The 20,551-nt window shown below is 46.7% G+C and overlaps 1 protein-coding gene across 1 annotated transcript in view; it reads left to right on the top strand.

Annotated features, from left to right (window-relative positions):
• The window catches only part of LOC138259677 (cytochrome P450 2A4-like), a 489,119-nt gene that overhangs the window by 266,293 nt on the left and 202,275 nt on the right, over window positions 1-20,551 (top strand). Inside the window, exon 7 of the mRNA XM_069207551.1 lies at window positions 12,058-12,245. Coding sequence (XP_069063652.1) covers window positions 12,058-12,245 — 188 coding nt within the window. The remainder of the gene's footprint in view (window positions 1-12,057; window positions 12,246-20,551) is intronic.

Here is a 20,551-nt window from a genome sequence, read left to right as displayed (position 1 = left end):
CTCAATACGGAAACAACACTGCAGGGGCATCAGGTCATAAACACACAGGCACCCCAGGGGGACGGGGAAGGGAGGGGCACCTCAGCTGGAAGATGTTACTACGCCACTGCTCCTCGAGTGGACTCCATACCCACAGTGATGTCCTGGGGAGTGCAAAGCCGTAGTCTCTCTAGTGGGTGGTTTGGCCACTGCTTGCTCATGGGGAGTGCAAGACCACAGTCTCAAGTGGGTGGCATCACCACTGGTTCTAGAGGGAGCCTTGTGCCCAGTCTGCTTCATCCTGCCAAGGAGAGGGGGAGTGGATGCATTTCTCCACTGGTTCTGGAGGGGGCTTTGTGATCAGTCTGGTTCATCATGCCAAGGATAGGGGTTGTGGATGCATTTCTCCACTGGTTCTGGAGGGGCCTTTGTGCCCAGTCTGCTTCATCCTGCCAAGGATAGGGGTAGTGGATGCATTTCTCTACTGGTTCAGGAGGGGGTTTTGTGCCCAGTCTGCTTCATCCTGCCAAGGATAGGGTAGTGGACGCATTTCTCCACTGGTTCCGGGGGGGCCTTTGTGCCCAGTGAAGCAGCACCTGGGGTGTGGCAGTTCACATTCCCTCACCTGGGTGTCTGAGGCACAAGATTTGCAGGGAACAGGTAGCATGATACTCCATGGAGACAGTGCCAAACTCCATCCTGCGGCGACTAAGGCTGTAAAATGGTGATATTGTTGGTGCTGGTGAGGGTGCTTTCAGTGGTGGTGGGAGGCTCCAGTCCGTCTCCTGCAGTCTCAGACGGCTGCCCACTAGGGATGCTGCTGCTGACAGTTGTTGTGCCAGCAGCAGGGCAGGTGGCGGTGCCTGCAGCAGGGATGCTGGTGGTGCTGGCCGTGGTGCAGGTGCTGGAAGTGGTAGATGGCAGCACCAGCCCGTCGCTTGCCGCGGTACAGGTGGAGGGGCTGTCTGTTCTGATGGTGGGCACCAGGACCTCACTTGGAGCCTCCGAGGCCTGAAGTGCCTTGCCTTGGCTTTTCTGTCCCTTCCTCACCTTGGCAGATGCTGCTGGGACCTTGGCACTGGCAACTGGAGTTTTGGAGGAGGCCTTGCTGGGTGGGTTGTGCTCCTTGGCTGTGCTGCATGCTGGCCCCTTCTTCAACTTGGCAGGTGGCGGAATGGGTTGGTCCTTTGCAGGGGTCGGTAGCACACTGCCTGGCCGGACGGGTGTCCCCTTTGATCCTCCAGGAGTTGCAGGTACCACAGCGTCCGCCAACTTGGTGGCTGAGGTGCTGGCCTGGGATCTGGACACCCTGGCCAGAGGGGAAGGATTGAGGGGGAAGACGTAGGGAAGAGGACAATGTTTGCCAGGAACAGTTTTTTAGACACACTGGGACGGGAAGATCGAGAGGGTTTGGGAGTGGAGGAAGAGGGATTGGTTGTAGGAGGTGTCTGTCTGCTGAGTTTGGGTGAAGGTGCATAGGCTGGATGCTGTTGTGAGGTGGATGCCTGTTGGGTGGGTGGGTGCTTGTGTTTGTATACTTTGGGAAGCCGGGTCACAGACACACTGGGAGAGGACACGGGATGTGTGAATGGTTGTGGGGGGGGGGACTGCTCACGAGGGCTGAGTTTTGATGGGAGTGCGGGTGATGGATGTAGTGGATGAAGATGTAGTGCATGCAGGTGTGAGTGGAGACACTACTGGGAAGGAGGTGGACGATGAGGAGGAGGAGGGCGACACAGTGGAGGCAGTGGAAGTTGGTGTGTTTGCATGGACATGGTGCTTGTGTGAGAGCCTGTGAGATGAAGTGTGGTGCTTATGTTTGCCTGAGCCACTTTTGTGTGGTGATTTGGGTGAGTGGTTGTCTGAAGGTGTGCTTGGGATAGGCTGAGGTTGAGGGGATCAGTCTGGCTAGACGAAGTTGGAGGGGGAGGCTAGACACAGGGACAAGGGCTGCCATCAGTGCTGGGGCCAGAGCCTGAAATGTGCTCTGTTGGGCCGCTACGCCAGAGTGAATGCCCTCCAGGAATGCATTTGTTTGTTGCAAATGCCTCTCGACACCCTGGATGGCATTCAGGATGGTTGACTGCCCAACAGTGAGGGATCTCAGGAGGTCAATAGCCTCCTCACTGAGGGCAGCAGGGCTGACTGGGGCAGGGCCTGAGGTGCCTGTAGCGAAGGAGATGCCCACCCTCCTGGGTGAGCGGGCACAGGACACATGCTGAGGGGCTGCTGGGAGGGCAGTGCTGGTAGGGGGTGGCGCTGTACCTGTTGTTGGGGTGGGCACAGAGGTGTCCGCCACCACCAGGGAGCTTCCATCGGAGGAGAAGTTGCTTTCTGTTGTCTCCCCCCCGTCCCCGTCGTGGTGCTCCCCTCGCCCTCCGTCCCACTGGTGCCTTCACCCTCAGTGGATTCAGCCTCCAGGCCCATGTGGAATGCAGCTCCCTCTGTCTCCGGTGCCTCTGCTCCTCCGCCAGATGTTGCTAATGCACACAAGGACAGGGTGACAAAACAAAAGGGGGGGAGGAGACAGAAGATACACTTAGACAGTGCCAGCAACAACACCACCGTTGGCGTACACTACACACAGGGATCAGCCCTATGCACTAGGCCATGCCCAACCATTTACTGAGACAGTCACCAGCCCATGGGGTACTATGCCTAACGCCAGCATCTGCACACCAGAAGCCCAAAGGACCCTGCCCAGTAGTAGATGGCCAAGTACACCATTGGGGTAGGAGTGCTCCAGAGCCTGCCCAACAAGGGACCTACCCTGCCATGATCGCCCTGGACTAGGGGCACCCATAGCCCACATCCCCCACCCAGGTACCTCCTATACTCACCCCCTTGTGGGTGCTGTGATGCCCTCAAGCGCCCATCCAACTCCAGATGGGCCACAGCCAGGATGGGGAACATCACGGGGGTCATGGTGCGACGGGCACCCCTTCCATGTTGGGAGGCCAGCCCCAGCTGGGCCTCCACCGTCTTCTTTGACCAGCGTCGCAGGTCCTCCCATCTCTTGCGGCAGTGGGTGCTCCGTCTGTGAAAGACCCCCAGGGTCTGCACCTCCTTGGCGATGACACGCCAAATACCCTTTTTCTGGTGGGCGCTGACCTGGAGGGAAAAGACAGCAGAAAAGGAAATTACTCACCAGTCCGGACCATCATACTCATTGCCCACCAGTTCCCACCAATGCCCTTATGCCCATACACTGACCACCTTACATGCTGCACTCTGGCCAGGATGCCTTAGCCCCCCCCAGCATGTGGCTTGCATCCACAGCACTCCATACATTCATGGCCCACGCATCATGCTCACAGTGTACTCCCCCATTTGTCTGGATGACTGTAGAGTAATGTGGGTAGGACCCCATCCACCAGTTTCTCCAACTCCTCCGCAGGGCCCCTTTCCCCAGACACATGAGCCATTGTCGCTTCCAGGAACAGGTTACAGCAGCACTTGCAGTGTAGCTCCTCTCCTGTTGAAGGTCAGGTAGCAAGTGAGTAAATAGTTAGAAAATGGCGGTCACGTCCGCGGCAGTGCATACCGTCACCGCCGGCATACATCACCATTGGCTCCTGGAACCCATAGGGCCCAATAATAACCAATGCGAAGTTGCACAGCGGTCATCGACCGCCTACTGCGACAGCGCACAACCCCAGCATAATTATCTCATTTCCACTTGTCCCTCCTCACAGGTCAGGCAGCCGCCATTTCAGAGGGGTACAGGGCATGGCACCTAACTGCGTCACAGCAGACATTGGCACATCAATTGACTCTCGAGTTCACATACTGCATCTGTAAAGTAAATCAATCAACATTAGTGCAATAGATGTGGATGTATGACCCTCTACTCACCATTCTCTTCCATAGGCTTCAACCACTGAGGCAGAATATGAGATGGTGGCATCCTCCGCTGTACAGACCCCTGGTGGACCTTGCGACAATGGAGGACAGACACATTATCGTCACATACAGACTTGATCGTGCCACAATCCAAGAACTATGTGCCCAATCGGAACCAGACCTGATGTCAGCTATTCGCCAGCCCAAAGGAATCCCCCCTCTAGTGCAGGTCCTGTCAGTGCTCCATTTCCTGGCAAGTGGTTCCTTCCAAACAACAGTGGCCATGGCATCAGGGATGTCTCAGCCAATGTTCTCCAACGTGTTGACCACAGTGTTGTCTGCCCTGCTAAAACACATGTGCAGCTACATCGTGTTCCCCAAAGTGGAGGATTTGGCCACAGTGAAGGCTGACTTTTAGGCTCTGGGACATATCCCCAACATCATTGGTGCCATTGATGGTACACATGTAGCATTTGTCCACCCATAGAATGAACAGGTTTACAGGAATAGAAAAAGCTATCACTCTATGAATGTGCAGATGGGTTTTGGCATTTGGCGGACCAGTGCATCTCCCATGTGAATGCCAAATATCCTGGCTTTGTGCATGATGCCTTTATATTGAGGAATAGCAGCATCACATATGTGATGGGCCAACTCCAGAGGCACCGGGTGTGGCTACTAGGTGAGCCAAAGGTCCCCACCCAGTATATGTTAATGTCTGGGTATGGGATTGCCCCTAAGGGTTAGTGTGTATCCAATAGTGGTCATCCTATATTTGCAGGTGACTCTGGTTATCCCAATCTCTCATGGCTACTGACCCCAGTGAGGAAAGCCAGGACAAGCGCAGAGGAACGTTACAATGAGGCACATGGGTGTACAAGGTGGATTATAAAAATAACCTTTGGCCTCCTGAAGGCCAGGTTCCAGTGCCTCCATCTGACAGGTGGCTCCCTGTACTACTCACCCAAAAAGGTGTGCCAGATCATCGTTGCATGCTGCATGTTGCACAACCTGGTCTTGAGACGCCTGGTGCCTTTTCTGAAGGAGAATGTGCCTGGAGATGGTCTTGTGGCAGTGGTCGAGCCTGTGGACAGTGACAAAGAGGAGGCAGAGAAAGAAGATGTTTCCAACAGAACAAATATAATACAGCAGTACTTTCACTGACACACAGATAAGAGACTGTAACTCCACATAACATTTCAGTAATCTGTTGGACATTGTACAAGGCAGCCTCTTACCCTATGTCTATGGCCACTGACTGTTCCCTTTGGATTCTCTATTTTCAGATCTCTGTGCCACATTCTGGCTCCTGCTATATGTACTGCTGCCCACCAAAGGTCATCCTGTAGTATATTTCACTGTACATATACGTTGCAATGCTTTGATATTGTTGTACTAATACATTTGTGAATCAGACTGACTCCAGATTGGTATTTGTTTTAAGGGTATTTATTTATGTGGGTGCTAATAAGTATAGGGGCATGTGCACGGGGCTGGGGTGATGGTGGAGGAAAGTCCATGGTAGAGTCCAGTCTCTTGGTATCACAGGTGCATTGTCCAAGGGGGCATAGGAAGGGGAGCAATGGCAGTTCAAGGTGGACAGGGTAACAGAGTGGGACAGAAGGATGACTATCAGGAGAGAACTATTTCCTGGCGGGGTCTTGGCAATTTTCTCTGTCTTCTGCATGGATCGCAGGGATCGGGTGTGGGGTGGTTATCCTTCTGCATGCAGTGGGGTGCTGGTGGCCTGTTGGTCCTGTGGCGGGCCTCCTGTCCACTAGTGCCGGCAAATGTGGAAGGCTGTTCCTCGGTTTGGCTAGTGTCAGGCACCCTTTGTTGTGCCACTGCCTCCCTCATGGTCTTGACCATGTCAGCCAGCTCTCCTGCAATGGTGACCAAGATGGTGTATATTTTTGTTAGGTCATCCCTGATCCCCAGGTACTGCCCCTCCTGCAGCCGCTGGGTCTCCTGCATTGTGGCCAGTATCTGGCCCATCGTCTCCTGGGAATGGTGGTATGCTCCCAGGATGTTTGAGAGTGCCTCGTGGAGAGTGGGTTCCCTGGGCCTGTCCTCCCCCTGTCGCACAGCAGTCCTCGCAGCTTCCCTGTTGTCCTGTGTCGCTGTCCCCTGAACCGTGTGCCCACTGCCACTGACCCCAGGTCCCTGATTGTCCTGGGTTTGTGGAGCTGCCTGGGGTCCCTGTAGTGGTGGACACACTGCTGATTGATGTGTCCTGGAGACAGTGGCATGGGCCCGCTGGGTGGGTGCTGTGCTGGTGTTTCCTGAGGGTGAAGGCTCTGTGGTGGGTTGGGACTGTGGCAGGGGAACCAACTGTCCAGAGGCCCCTGATGGGCCAGGTTGGTCATCCTGATCCAGGCGTGCAGAGCTGCTGTTGTCACTGTGGGCCTCTTCAGTGGGGGGATGTAGCTGCCACCTCTTCTCTCATGACGTTGAGTAGGGGTCCTGTTGGGATGCAAATGCATTGTTAATGTATCTGCGTGGGCCATATTTTGCAGGGGTGTGTTTCCATCTACGATTGTGATTTCCTTGTCAGCTTGCCCTTGTGTGAGTGGTGATTTTGTGGGCTGAGTGACTCTCTCTACTGGGCATGCTGGGGTAATAGGTGTCCGTGCAGTTCTGTGATGGGGGTCCATGTATGGGTGTGGCATGCAGGGCTTGGTATTGGGATGTGTGGGTTATGATGGTGGGGTATATGTGAGGTTGTGGAGTGAGGGTAGGGGTAGGAGTTTGTGAAGGCATGCAGGTAGGGCGGGGGATGAGATAGTTCAGATTTGACTTACCAGAGTCCAGTCCTCCTGCTAGTCCTACAAGGCCCTCAGGATGTATGATCGCCAAGACTTGCTCCTCCCATGTTGTTAGTTGTGGGGGAGGAGGTGTGGGTCCACCGCCAGTCCTCTGTACAGCAATCTGCTGTCTTGCTACCACCGAACGGATCTTCCCCCGTAGGTCGTTCCACCTCTTTCTGATGTCATCCCTGGTTCTTGGGTGCTGTCCCACTGCGTTGACCCCGTCCACAATTCTCTGCCATAGCTCCATCTTCCTTGCAATGGACGTCTGCTGCACCTGTGATCCGAATAGCTGTGGCTCTACCCAGATGATTTCCTCCACCATTACCCATAGCTCCTCCTCAGAAAACCTGGGGTGTCTTCGGGGTGCCATGGATGTGGTGTGAGTGATATGTGTGGGGTGATGTGTTGTGGTGTATGCTGTGATGTGTGTTAATGGTGTATGGGTCATGGTTTTCTGTACCTCTGATTGAGTGGGTGCTCCTTGCTGGTCTCTCTCTGCTTGCTATCTTTTTTTTTGCTGTAAGGGGTTGTGGGTGATGTGTGTGTATATTTTATATTGGATTGGGTGTGTGGGTGTGGTGTGTTTGTGTGTCAGGTGTGTATAGTTTGAATTGTCCAATGTGGTGTCGTTTTGTAAGTGTGTGTGTTTTTTTAGCGCGGCGCTATGTACCACCAACAGTTTACCGCAATTGAAAGACCGCTGTGGTGATTCGTGGGTCGTGATACCATGGGGGCATTCTTGGTGGTGTAACGGTGTGGGTTTTGCTATCGCCATTTTATCACTGACCCTTGGTATGGCGGACTTCTGTGGGTGTCGGTTGAGTGGTGGATTTCTATGTATGGATCATGATACCCGTGGCGGATTACCGCAGTGGTCATGGTATGTTGGTGGCCGCCAGCATGGAGGTAGGCGGCATTTATCGCCATGGTTGTAATGAGGGCGATTATATGGTAAAAACAATATGGCTGCCTTTCTTGTTTGTAAAAGCTGTCATTAGACAATAATATTGTTTTGTCATCATCATATACCATGGTATACTGTGAAATTACCACTACTTAATAGATCACTAAGTCTTTGTTCCTTATTACTACAAATCTACTGAACACATTTTCATAAAATAAAAAATGATGTTTTCCACACCATAATCTAAATTTCCTATATATAATCTATATTCCTGATAAATTTCATTAAAATCGATTAAGCAGATGTGCGTCTAATTCTGATACAAAGTCTATAGAAAATAAATTGTGGGGAGAAATGTGTTTTAGGACCCCCTTTATTTCTTTGCACTGTCTTAATTAGTCACCACAATACTTTTCATCATCAGTGAATGTAGGGCAAGCAAAAGGTCTTCAGAGTTTCGTGCAGGTTCGCCAAATTATAGTAAAGTTATTATCAATAAAAAAACAGAGTAATTCCTATCTCTAGCAACCTATTGCACCATTATAACGTAAATGTCAAATCCGTTATTAAATCTTGGGTCATGTATCAAGGTAGGAAATTAAACATCTTTCTTCTCACTTATAAGGGGGAAAAGCATGTAATATGACACTGTCTCAAGATCCTCCCTCCAGAAGGGACTGACAAAATATGCACGTCTGGTGTCTTTGCATGGTGTCTGTTGCTTTTGTTTATCAAGAAGCATCTTGCTTCTTTAATCTCTCCATTCAACACCAGAAACAGTATCTAATGTGGCTTTGTTAGAAATGGGGTCTTTGGTTGGCAGTCAGGTTACCCCCTGTCCAAGCAAAGGCCCTCACTCTAGTCAGGGTAAAAGAGAATCACCCTCAGCTAGCCCCTGCTTACCCCTCTTGGTAGCTTGGCACGAACAGTAGGCTTAACTTCAGAGTGCTAGGTGTAAAGTATTTGTACCAACAAACACAGTAACTTAATGAAAACACTACAAAATGACAAAAATCCACAAGTCAAGTTATCAATTAAAAAGCAAAAAGAGTCTTCTAGTTTTAAACACACACTAACACTGTTAGCGTGAGAATGTACCTTGGGTGCGTCAAAAAAAAAAACCTGCACAGGCGAGTGTGTGTCAAAAAGGGCTTGCGATGCGTCGATTTCACTCACGAGTGAGACCTTGCGTTGTTTCTTCTTTCGTCTGATCGGGGTGCACCGCTTCTTCTCTCCGCAGGAGAGTGATGGGTCAATCTGGTCAGCACTCTCGGGTCCAGGCAGGCCTTTCGTTGTTTTTACACGCCCAGTAGTGTTTGTGTAAGAAATCCAGCCGCACGATGATCCAAAAACCACGCAGCGTGGGTTGAGATCTCCCAGCCTCCGTCAGCAATGCTGTGCGTCATTTCTCCAGCTCAGTGCGTTGATTCTTCGGTCGTGTTTACAGGCGAGCATCGATTTTCAGCCGTGAAGCCGGCAGCGTGTCGATTTCCCAGCTGCATATTGGAGTCGTGTTGATCTTTTCCCTGCAGGGCGTTCTGTGCGTGGATTTTTCCTTATAGGCTGCCAGCTTCTCCTTTCAGGGTCCCAGGAACTGGATGGGCACCACAGGGCAGAGTAGGAGTCTCTCCAGAGACTCCAGGTGCTGGCAGAGAGAAGTCTGTGCTGTCCCTAAAACTTCAAACTTATGGAGGCAAGCTCTAAATCAAGCCCTTGGAGAGCTTCATAAGATGGAAGGCACACAAAGTCCAGTATTTGCCCTCTTACTCTGGCAGAAGCAGCAACTGCAGGATAGCACAAAGCACAGTCACAGGCAGGGCAGCACTTCTTCCTCAGCTCTTCAGCTCTTCTCCAGGCAGAGGTTCCTCTTGGTTTCCAGAAGTGTTCTAAAGCCTGTGGTTTTGGGTGCCCTCCTTATACACAATTTCTCCTTTGAAGTAGGCCTACTTCAAAGAAAAGTCTCTCTTGAATGTGAAATCTTGCCTTGGCCAGGCCGGGCCCCAGGCACTCACCAGGGGGTTGGGAACTGGATTGTGTGAGGGAAGGCACAGCCCTTTCAGGTGTGAGCAACCACTCCTCCCCTCCCTCCTAGCACAGATGGCTCATCAGGAAATGCAGACTACACCCCAGTTCCCTTTGTGTCACTGTCTAGTGTGAGGTGCAACCAGTCCAACTGTCAAACTGACCCAGACAGGGAATCCACAAACAGGCAGAGTCACAGAAATGGTATAAGAAAGAAAATGCCACCTTTCTAAAAGTGGCATTTTCAAACACACAATCTGAAAATCGACTGTACGAAAAGATGTATTTTTAAATTTGTGAGCTCAGAGATCCCAAACTCCACATGTCCATCCGCTCCCAGCGGGAATCTACATTTTAATCAGATTTAAAGGTAGCCCCCATGTTAACCTATGAGAGGGACAGGCCTTGCAATAGTGAAAAACTAATTTAGCAGTACTTCACTGTTAGGACATATAAAACACATTACTATGGGGGTCATTCTGACCCTGGCATGGGCACTGCAGGGGCCCCCGTAAGAGGGCCCCACAAAGTATTTCAGTGTCTGCAAAGCAGACACTGAAATACGCGACGGGTGCACCCGTCGCACCTTCCCACTACGCCGGCTCCATTCGGAGCCGGCGTCCTCGTGGGAAGGTAGATTTGCCCTGGGCTGGCGGGCGGCCTTTTGGCGGCCGCCCGCCAGCCCAGGGCAAATCTCAAAATACCCTCAGCGGTCTTGCGACCGCGGAGCGGTATTTTGTCGGGGGAAGACTGGCGGGCGGCCTCCGCCGCCCGCCAGTCTCAGAATCACCCCCTATATGTCCTACCTTAACCGTACACCGCACCCTGCCCTTGGGGCTACCTAGGGCCTAACCTTGGGGTGTGTGACATGTAAGAAAAGGGGAGGTTTAGGCCTGGCAAGTGGGTACACTTGCCAATTTGAATTTACAGTTAAAACCGCACACACAGACACTGCAATGGCAGGTCTGAGACATGATTACAGAACTACTTAGGTGGGTGTCACAACAAGTGCTGCAGGCCCACTAGTAGCATTTGATTTACAGGCCATGGGCATCTCTAGTGCACTGTACTAGTGACTTACTAATAAATCAAATATGCCAATCATGAATAAGCCAATTACATACACATTTTATACAGGAGCACTTGCACTTTAGCACTGGATAGCAGTGGTAAAGTGCCCAGAGTAACAAAAACAGGAAAAGCAGAGTCCAGCACACATCAACAAACTAGGGAACAGAGGCAAAAAGTTAAGAGAGACAACGCCAAGGATAAAGTCTAACAGGCTTTATTTTGAGTTCCACTGTGCTGCTTCTGGTCTTTAGCTTCTGCACTGTCTAATTTAGTTTATTAAGATTTGCTTTTATTTATGTAGTTGTCTTTCAATTAAATTTTAAGTTGCATTTCCGTGAAAGCAGGTTCACATGGTGGCAGTGTTCTGAGTGATCTTGTTCATGGGACTTTCACTCTCTGCATCCTACTATGTGATACTCTCAAGCTGCTTTTGTATAATGCCTTTCACAGTAATCACTTACCTTTCTGTTAATCAATGGCACTTTCCTCTTTGGCTCAGCTCTACTTTGTAGCTTTAACCTCCTTTTGTCCATCTGCCAATGACATACCAGTTGTCAAATCAGAAAGATAGATGTTCACTTGTAGTCATTTTGAACCATTGATAGTCTTGGTGGCTTTTCATTCAAAGTGGTTCTAGTTTTGTGTACCTGGCTCTGAGAAAATATCCATAAATCTCCCTTAGTTTTAGTGGTTCCAGAGAAAACTGAGAGGATGACCATCTCAAGTGAGGTTAAGGCCTTGCCCAAATCAAGAGTAACTTTTCTGTGACTAGTGATTCCTAGGTGTGTAAACATACTTGTTTGTGTCGCTCATGATGGCCAGGTGAGCTTGAGTGTAGGGAATGTTGAAGGTGCATTGAGGGAGAGTGATTATTTTAAGTATTGGAATCAGTGATTCAATGAGAGGTAAACATGCTTCCATGGTGTGATATCAATTGAACTGAGGCCCATCATCATCGGGATGGTAGTGGATGTAATTGCAACAGATGGTGTCAATGGGATGGGGGATTTAGAAAGTGTAGACTTGCTTGCAGGGGTCAGGGGAGTTCGGGAGTCAGTGCCAGCTCTATAATTAACCTTCTATGGAAGGTGTTTTGATGAAATAGTGCTGCAAGATACAGGTGACATCTGAGACGGGAACACATTCAACATCTGATGATTGATCAAATGACAGCCTCTTACGATTTTGAACATTGGTCTCATCTTCACTGAGCAACAACCATAAACTGACACCCTATCTGCTCTTTACACAAAAGACCGGTTAGCAATAGGAGAAAATAAACTACAACCGAAAAATAGTGCATAACTCATGCCTTTGTTTTTTGCCTAGACATGTTAAGCATGCATTTTAAAGTGGTTTAAAGTATAGCTATTTGTCTTGAATTTCTTTATCAAACTCAATTTGATTATTTAATGTTTCCACTACCAGAAAAAATACATAATGAGATTCAACAGGTAGTTGGGGCAAACCGTACTCCAGCCCTAAGTGACCGCGCCAAGATGCAGTACACAGATGCAGTGATCCATGAAATCCAGCGTTTCAGCGATATCTTGCCCCTGGGTATTCCACATACTACAACTCAAGATGCTTATTTCAGGGGATTCACCATTCCCAAGGTATGATTCCAATGCATTCTGTGATTCTGTTCATTAACTAGAATATTGCCATATCCAATGTCAATACATGTGTGCTTGGCTTCTCCTCCTCTTTCTTTTCTTTTCTTGAGGGTCCTCTTAAACAGTATGAAAATAGATTCTAGCCTCATTCTAAATAAAATGCTTCCTTTTCATTTTTAGATATTTCTATTCATAATAACAATGTATTTCCTATACAACAACACCTTGTACTGAAATTTAGCCATTTCTAATTGCTTTAAAGGACCTTTTTTGTGAGTTGGGCCACCTGCTGGGAGACCTGGTTTTGGGCAGAGGGAGAATAAGGGTTGCACTGAAAAAAAATCAAAGTGCCATCGACATCTGGGGGGCTGGCTGTGTTGGATTTTGAATTGTTTTACTTGTCTGCCCAATGAGTATTTAGATTACTGGAATGTACAGAAACTAGATACTTCCTTATGTGACTGGTGGCGGGTGCACTACAAACATGGCTTCTCCTTCTCTTGGGAATTTCAACACATGAAAGACTTCAGACACATGCCTGTGTTGCGGGAGGTTGCTTAACGAGAGGTTGCAGGTTCACCCCCCCAGAATGAGCACCACTGATTCAACTGAAGTGTTCACAGCTAATGACTACTGTAACTACGACTGAGCATATGGGATAGGCAGAAGTAGGTATCCCTACAGTAGGAGACTTAGTTAGGGATGATAGGCTGTTTACATTTCTGGTCTTGCATAAGGAGACCTGATGTAGAAAGGGCAGTTCTTGTTGCACTGTAGGCTTTTCCTAGCCTTCAAAGCTCTTCAGAGCATACCATGCAAAGAGCTAGCAACAAACACTGTTAGACAAATGATCTGTGCAATGGTGGAGGGGGGGGGAGTAAATTGTCAGCTGGCTCTACCAAACTTTTCCTGGCTGAATTAATGTCACATTAACTCTAGGAAGAAAAGTGGGAATGCGACTTGGGCCAAGTGTTTAATGACAAATATTGGCACAATTTTACTTCCTACACAAGGCTTACCTTACACCTTATACGTTTTGCCTTATTTACACCAGGTATAGCTCCGACTGTGCTCTGCCATATGCCCGTAAGCAGACCTAAGACACTTGTTCTGGGAATTCTCCCCTATTCTTGCCTATTGGGAGGCAGTAACAAATGATTGGTCTCATAGAAAAGGCAGATAGATTTTCTTCCAGATGTCAGATTGTCTATTGGGCATGTTTCTATGCACAATTAAATATAAGGTAATTGAGTTCTTAGGTCTAGGCATGCTGTTAGTCAAACATGAGAGGGTCATGTCATGGAAGACCTCGACCCTGTCTCGTTGGGCAGAGGCAAAACCCAGCCCTGCTATTAGAACAAAGAAGGAGGCTGAGGAAAGTCCTACAGCAATGCAATTGGATGAGCTATTCTTGACCCTTTCTGTTCTTTGAAAAAACAATGACCCATCCCCTTACCCAAATGTAGGAAAGCAATGTAATGATGAAATGAGAGAGTTTAGCCTTGCTGTGTTACATGGCGCACATACACCACTTGACTAAACCAAGTAACGCTAATAGGGGAGGATACTTTGTGCTCGACTCTTACTCAACCACAATATGATTTCTGTTTTATTATGTTTGTTGTGCATTGCCCTGTACTCCTACCCATGTTACTCAGATTTACTTACTGTCTTGTACCATTTGATTTGCCAAATGCTATTCGCTCCCATATACCTGAAGGTGGGTAGGAGAAGGTTTATATGTTATAAGGAAATCAATTGCATGATAGACCCTACAACTCTGCCCTGCCCAACTCAGATTTAAATATTCCATTAACCCAGCTCTATACCCCAGTGAAGGACCCTATAATCAGCTACTTGCACTTTGCTAAAAATGGACCTAATTATATTATTTATAAAATATCCAGAAAGGATACATCAATCTGCACACACAACATTACATATTTCCTTGTCAAGCACATTTTATAACAAAGAAGGTGAATCAAGAGGGCTAACATTTTAGAAGCATACAGATTTTGGACCATGCTGTAACTCATGGAAGTACTGGCAATCATCAATGCTGTTTTCCAAACAAAGGATTCAAATGACTACTACATGAGATGATGGAGAATACTTTTCAGATTTTATCTGGACATAAACTAGGGGAGAAAGATGCTTCGGGCAAGTTGTGATAATTGTTGGCCTTATAATAGATGGTGAAAGGTTCAGCCTGGTCACTGAAGATGCCTGCTTGAAGGTGGATCTTATATGTCTCAGTAGGAGCGCACAATTCCACCAGGTATCCTGTAGAGACAAAATATGTCCCAGATCTTAAGTAAGTAGCTTTATTGCCTTGTGCATGAAGCAGGGACAGAATATCATTTGCTTGCTTCTCTATTGGGACCTTAGAGAGGTTTCTCTCCAGTTACCAGAACATAAGAAATGTATAGAAGAGGGCTAATTGAGAAAATGATAATTTCTCTCAAGCAAAAAAACTGATCAATTGCAATGAGGGCTTCCACATAATGGAGGTACTGTTGCTTTGAAAACTACACTTTAACCACTCTGAAGTCACAAAAATAAAGGAGCACTGTGGACTTGTCAAACCTTCCTAAGGACCGTTAGTAATAAGGGAACTAAAGAGAAAGAATAAAGGAACCTGCTTTCCTCATCAATCATGTGACAATCTCAATCTATTAGAGGGTACTGCCTGTCCAGAAGTGAATAGTCGCACACTACATGTTCAGGTATGCTAAACAGAAAATTGTCTCTGGGTGACCCAAGATATTGATGAAATATGGTAAAGTTTACATTCATAGACTGTGCACAGGCTTCTTCTGAGCCTGTTTTTAAGCATGAGTAATCGCCACAAATAGAAAACCTGCTAGCTAACAAAAGAGTGTGGTGACTTTTTCACTATGTCCTGGAGTGAAGCATAGGGGTTTTGTATTATTAAAAATGCAATAGTTTTACAAGGTTTGATGGAAATGCATGATCTTGAACATAGTGTTTGAGTTTTAACAGTCACAGGATCATGAAAAATATCTAAGTTCCTCCTTTAAAATTCTGGAATAGGCAAGAACCCCTGCTGTTCAAGTATTACTAATGGAAATGTGCAAGCCGTAAAGCAGCATTTACATTTCACTGAATCGTTATTTGGTTTTATTGCCATTGTGTCATAAATAATTCTTCTGCATTCAACTTGAAAAGTGGATTATTGGTAAGAGCAGGTAAGTACCTACACTTAGCAGTAGGCCACTAACCCCCACAATGTCCAGTTAGATTTCTATAAATTAGCCCCAGCTCAACCCCTGGTAGCTTGCCAACAAGCAACAAGGCTTAACTGAGGAGACAAAGTGTGTAAAGCATTCAAATATCACAAAACCGTAATAAAAGTTAAACACAGGAAACAGTTAAATATCCAAAACCAATTTATATCAATAGGGAATATTTTTATCGTTAATTTGACACCAAAACGAATAACGAATAAAATCGAATAAGGGGAACCGCAGATATGATTTTTTGAAGAATTAATGTTTTTTTAGCGTATAGAAACTAAAAGCTCCACTCGGGACATCTGGTCACACCTCGACCGGGGAAAAGTCCACGTTTAAGGCTGATCACGATGGAGCCCTGCTCGGCTACAGTAAGCGGGAGGCCCCCGTCAAAAGATTTTTCTCACTGGGACGAATTCACTAATCCGACCCGACTTCTCTGGTGCCCTCTTTAGATACGCGTCACTGGAGACCTAGGTGAAGAATTCTTCAGACTCACAAGATTTTTCAGGAGGGAAATCTTCACCTGGGCTGAAGTTGAATTTAGAACCAATGTCCCTGGAGCTCGTCTCGGATACGCTGTGCGGGAAGTCACGGTCACCTTTTTTACATTCGGACTTTGTAACTTTTTTGGGAGCTTTTTCTCTACGAAGACGGACAACACTCCACAGGAAGCCGATTCTGAGTTGATGATGTTGGATTGCCTTTCCAGGAGCCCCCAAGGAAATCCTGGACGTCTGGGTCTCCGGAGCTTTTCAGCAGGACGAGCCTGTAAGACAGCCCATGTCCTGGTTGAGGTAAGCTGGCTTGGCTCACAACTTTTGATTGGTCCCTTTATGGAGTTTTTTTCCAAAAGCTCTCCAAACTTCTGGATCTTTTCCAGAAGGTCTTTGATGGTTTTTCAGGAGTCCACAAGTTTCCAGAAGCTCTGAGTTGCTCCTTGAGGGTTAGGACTCCAACTACCAGCATGCACCTGGCTCAAACTCCAAAATGACCACTGGACAGTGGTCATCTTGTCAGTTTCTTCAGGATTAGATGCAGGGGACACTGGTTAGCTATTTGTCACCTGTAGCAAACATGTAGTCCCTTCTTGAAGCCAGGCAAAGTCCTTTTTGTGGTGAAGCCCAAGTAAGCAGCTGTTGCAGTCCTTCGGAGTGCAGTGTCCAGGTGCAGGTAAGGGGTCCAGCAGGGCAGTCCTTCTTCTGTTGTTCCTTGTAGGGATCTGAGGTGTGGGTGCAGCTCTGCCATATTTCTCATTGGTCCTGGAGTGAAAAGCAGGGGGGGGTGAAACTGTCCAATCACAGGCAGGCCACCACCCTCTTGGATGACCACTTCCAGGGAAGTGTGGCAAAAATCTACCCCAAGGAGCAACATTCTTTAAAAATCTAAAATGGAAGAAAACTACATTTTGGAGGTTAGGTCTGGCTGAGTCCACCCACTGGTGAGGCTAAAAATCCTCAACACACTCCTTTCCTGTCCTTTCTTAATTTAATCACAATGGCACCTGGTTGTCTGGGTTTGTGGGAAATCCGGGCGGTCCTGAGCCGCTCTAAATGTACCCTCCCTTGAAGGCCAGTTTGGCTGCTCTCCCCATCCTGTTTCACCATCTGGTGAGGCAGATCACCTCCCCAATCACTGTCTTTGTCTTCAGCCCAGGCAACTTGACATCTCATCAAGGCAGCCTGGCCAGGCTCCCAGAGGCTGGCCAATCGGAGGAGGGCAGTACAGAACTGAAGTTGGCAACTTTCAGGTAGAGTTTTAGCTCTTTCCCTGAATTAGTTATATTAAATTCAACAATGGCAAATTGTTGGATTTATTAGAAAAATAAGTTTGATACCAAACTTGGCATATTTAACTCCTTTTGGGACTTTATTAATTTAAAATAAAGTCTCCTCATTTTAGCCTATGGAGCCCATTCCAAGTCCAAGTAAAAAATATATTGCTGGAGCATTTTACACTTACTCTAGTAAATCCTCTGATGAAGCTGACAACCTTTTTGCCCATCTGGAGGTAAGAGATAGTTAGCATTCACCGGACTATAAACCACATCTCATTTTACAGTATGACCAATGTGTCCACACAAGGAAAACCAAGTGTGAAATAAAAGCTCAAAGATGTTTAATACACACTAATAGTCAAGTAAATGTAAACAATCCTTATAAACAGACTATAAATATACACAACCACCATATAGTGACCTAATCTTTGGAAGAAATTAAGCTTCATCAACATTAAACATACTAGGCACTTAATGTAAGCAACACAAAAGAGTAACATAGGACTTGGTGATCACTGAATACATGTAGACCAACTCTATCAAACATGGAAACAGACTAAACACATCAAGTTAGTGACAGATTAGGGAAATCCTTATCGAAAATGTTACTAGCTGACATGTGCTGGGCAATCAAATTTGGGGACAAAAAGTACAAAGCAAAAATAGGGAAACATTAATTTGAAAGAATGACAGCTTGCCTATCTGAAGACAAACTAAGGCTGGTACAAAAGTAAGTAAAAATAGAAAGCCTCAGCATTTGGAAACTCTGTCAAGAGTTCTCAAATTCTGAGTCAACTCTTCAGCATGGAGGGTGTTTGGGAAAGAAACACAGGCAAATAATTATGTTCCTACAGGCATCCACAAGAAAAGTCCATGCAACAGTCACCAGCAGTAGTGAAAAAAAGGCAATGGAATCCGCAAAGTCTCTGGTCGTCATCAAAAGGGAAATATGGCAAAGTGTCCACGATGAAAGGGCAATGCGTGAGCCAAGCAAAATGGAGTGGACTAACAGAGTTAAAGTGGACTGACTCCCAGGATTGTCATGGGAAGACTGCCACACGTTCATCCGGGAACAGCAAGTTAAAGGCCATAAATTGTTCTGATTGGCTGTTAAGTCCACAATTTAGGATCTAACAATTCCACCATCAAGTCATAATCATCATGTGATGGGCATATGCAACATTGATAGAAATTCACACATCCACCCTGGGAAAGGCATCCATCCTTAGCTTCTCCTGCATATAGTTTGCAACATTTGTAATTTACTTGTCCATAGTTTCTACATGTTTCTCCTTGTAGTGCTTTCCTCTTATCTAGTTTCTAAGCACTAACATAACACACCAGAAATGCACTTCTGAGGTCAAAGAAGACTTTTATTGTTGTTAATTCTTCCCCAACCACAATTTTTATGTATGACGAATTAGTAGCTTTCAAGCCTGCGTTAATCAAACAAAATATATCAGTTTGCAATATACACAGCAGGTTATATTTATAAGATATTGAATGCAAAGCAAAACAAATACTTCACTGTGTGGGAAACTATTTACAGCTTCATCTTTCTAAGGTCTGCAAGCTGATGACCCCTTGTCAGCCGCGAGAAAGAGATTCATCTACCCACACGGGATTGCTGGCAGCTGGCGCCAAGCTCCAGCACGAGGTACGGCAGATTCGAATCTGTCTCTCTGCAGCCTGTTACATTCGTTACAAAGGTGTGCCCCCTCCTCTCAGACCTAGGAAACTGAGCAAGCCCTTTGGAGACTGTCCAGGTCTCCAAGACTACTCCTGTTCCCAAGCTCTAGCGAAGAAAAACAACACCCATGTACTCTCTCTTATCATGTCTAGTCTACTGTGAGAAAAACATCTTGGTTCTCTGGTGCAAAAACACAGCTTGGAAAAATACAGCTTGGATTCTCAACTGCAATGTCTAACTCCACGTTAAAGGCAATAGGCAGCTAACCTAAGTATCAAATGCAATGTCTAGTGTCATGTCAAAGCCAACAGGCATCTGAGCTGAATACAAAATGCAATGTCTTATATTATCATGTCAAAGCCAATAGGCAGCTAAGCTGAATATAAAATGCAATGTATAATATCATGTCAAAGCTAATAGGCAGCTGAGCTGAATATAAAATGCAATGTATATTATCATGTCAAAGCCAATAGGCAGAATATCTAATAGCATGTCAAAGTCAATAGGCAGCTAAACTGAATACATCATGTCAAAGTCAATAGGCATGCAATGTCAAAGCCAATAGGCGGCTAGACTGGATACAGCATGTCAAAGCCAATAGGCAGAATACAGAATGTAATGACTAATGCAATGTCAAAGCCCATAGGCGGCTCAACTGAATACAGAAAGTAATGGCTAATGCCATGTCAAAGCCAATAGGCAGAATACAGAATGTAATGACTAATGCAATGTCAAAGCCCATAGGCGGCTAAACTGAACAAAACATACCATGTGCTACTGGTGAACATTGAGCAACTAATATGCGCAGTGGTGAAACACAAAGTCATTGGTCAAAACAAACTCCATCAAATGGCAGTACATTCCGCCCTTTGACCAATGAATTTTTGTTTCACATATCTCCTGTTTCAAACAAAAACAAAAAAAACCATCAGCACAAAAGAAACATTATCAGCAAGTCAGATTTGAATGATCAAAGCAATCCCTGTAAAGCAATAAAAGTGAATTAACACATTGATCTCATAACTTTTCACATCAGATACATCTACATAGAAAAGACTGAGCAATTTGTACTCTGAATGAGTCCCTAATTCAACAGTGTTAGCAATTTGATGTAGCATGAGTTCTACTCATGTAAAGGTGCACGGTCCACCTGAAAGGTTTGCTGGAAGATAAGCAAAAGTCAGAGTTCCATACGAGAGGGAAAAAAAAAAAAAACACACAGCTTAGTTCCAGTGGAAGAATGCAATCAAACAAGTTGAACTTGAACTGAAGGCGCAGTTTGCGCAAAATGGATCCATGGTGCTGGCACTTTACTCAGCCAGGTTCAGGTTGGGGGTTCGGTCCCTTCCCCGACCCCACACGCACACACCGGAAGGGGGACCACACAGCACACTCAGGGACAGTGGCGAAACGCGGTAGAATCTGCAAAAGAAACAAGTATGACTTTTCTTGCAAATAACATTTTTCATTTAAACTGCACCCTTCCTCTTTCTTTCCCTGTTTTATAATCAGCAGGACGTTTTTGAGGCCCTTTGTTATATTCTCTGCAGGTTCTGGAGGGTCACTTGGGGCTTCAGCCCACACA

Source organism: Pleurodeles waltl, chromosome 9 (assembly GCF_031143425.1).
Source record: "Pleurodeles waltl isolate 20211129_DDA chromosome 9, aPleWal1.hap1.20221129, whole genome shotgun sequence".
NCBI lineage: Eukaryota > Metazoa > Chordata > Amphibia > Caudata > Salamandridae > Pleurodeles > Pleurodeles waltl.
This window is presented reverse-complemented; position numbering and strand designations above follow the sequence as displayed.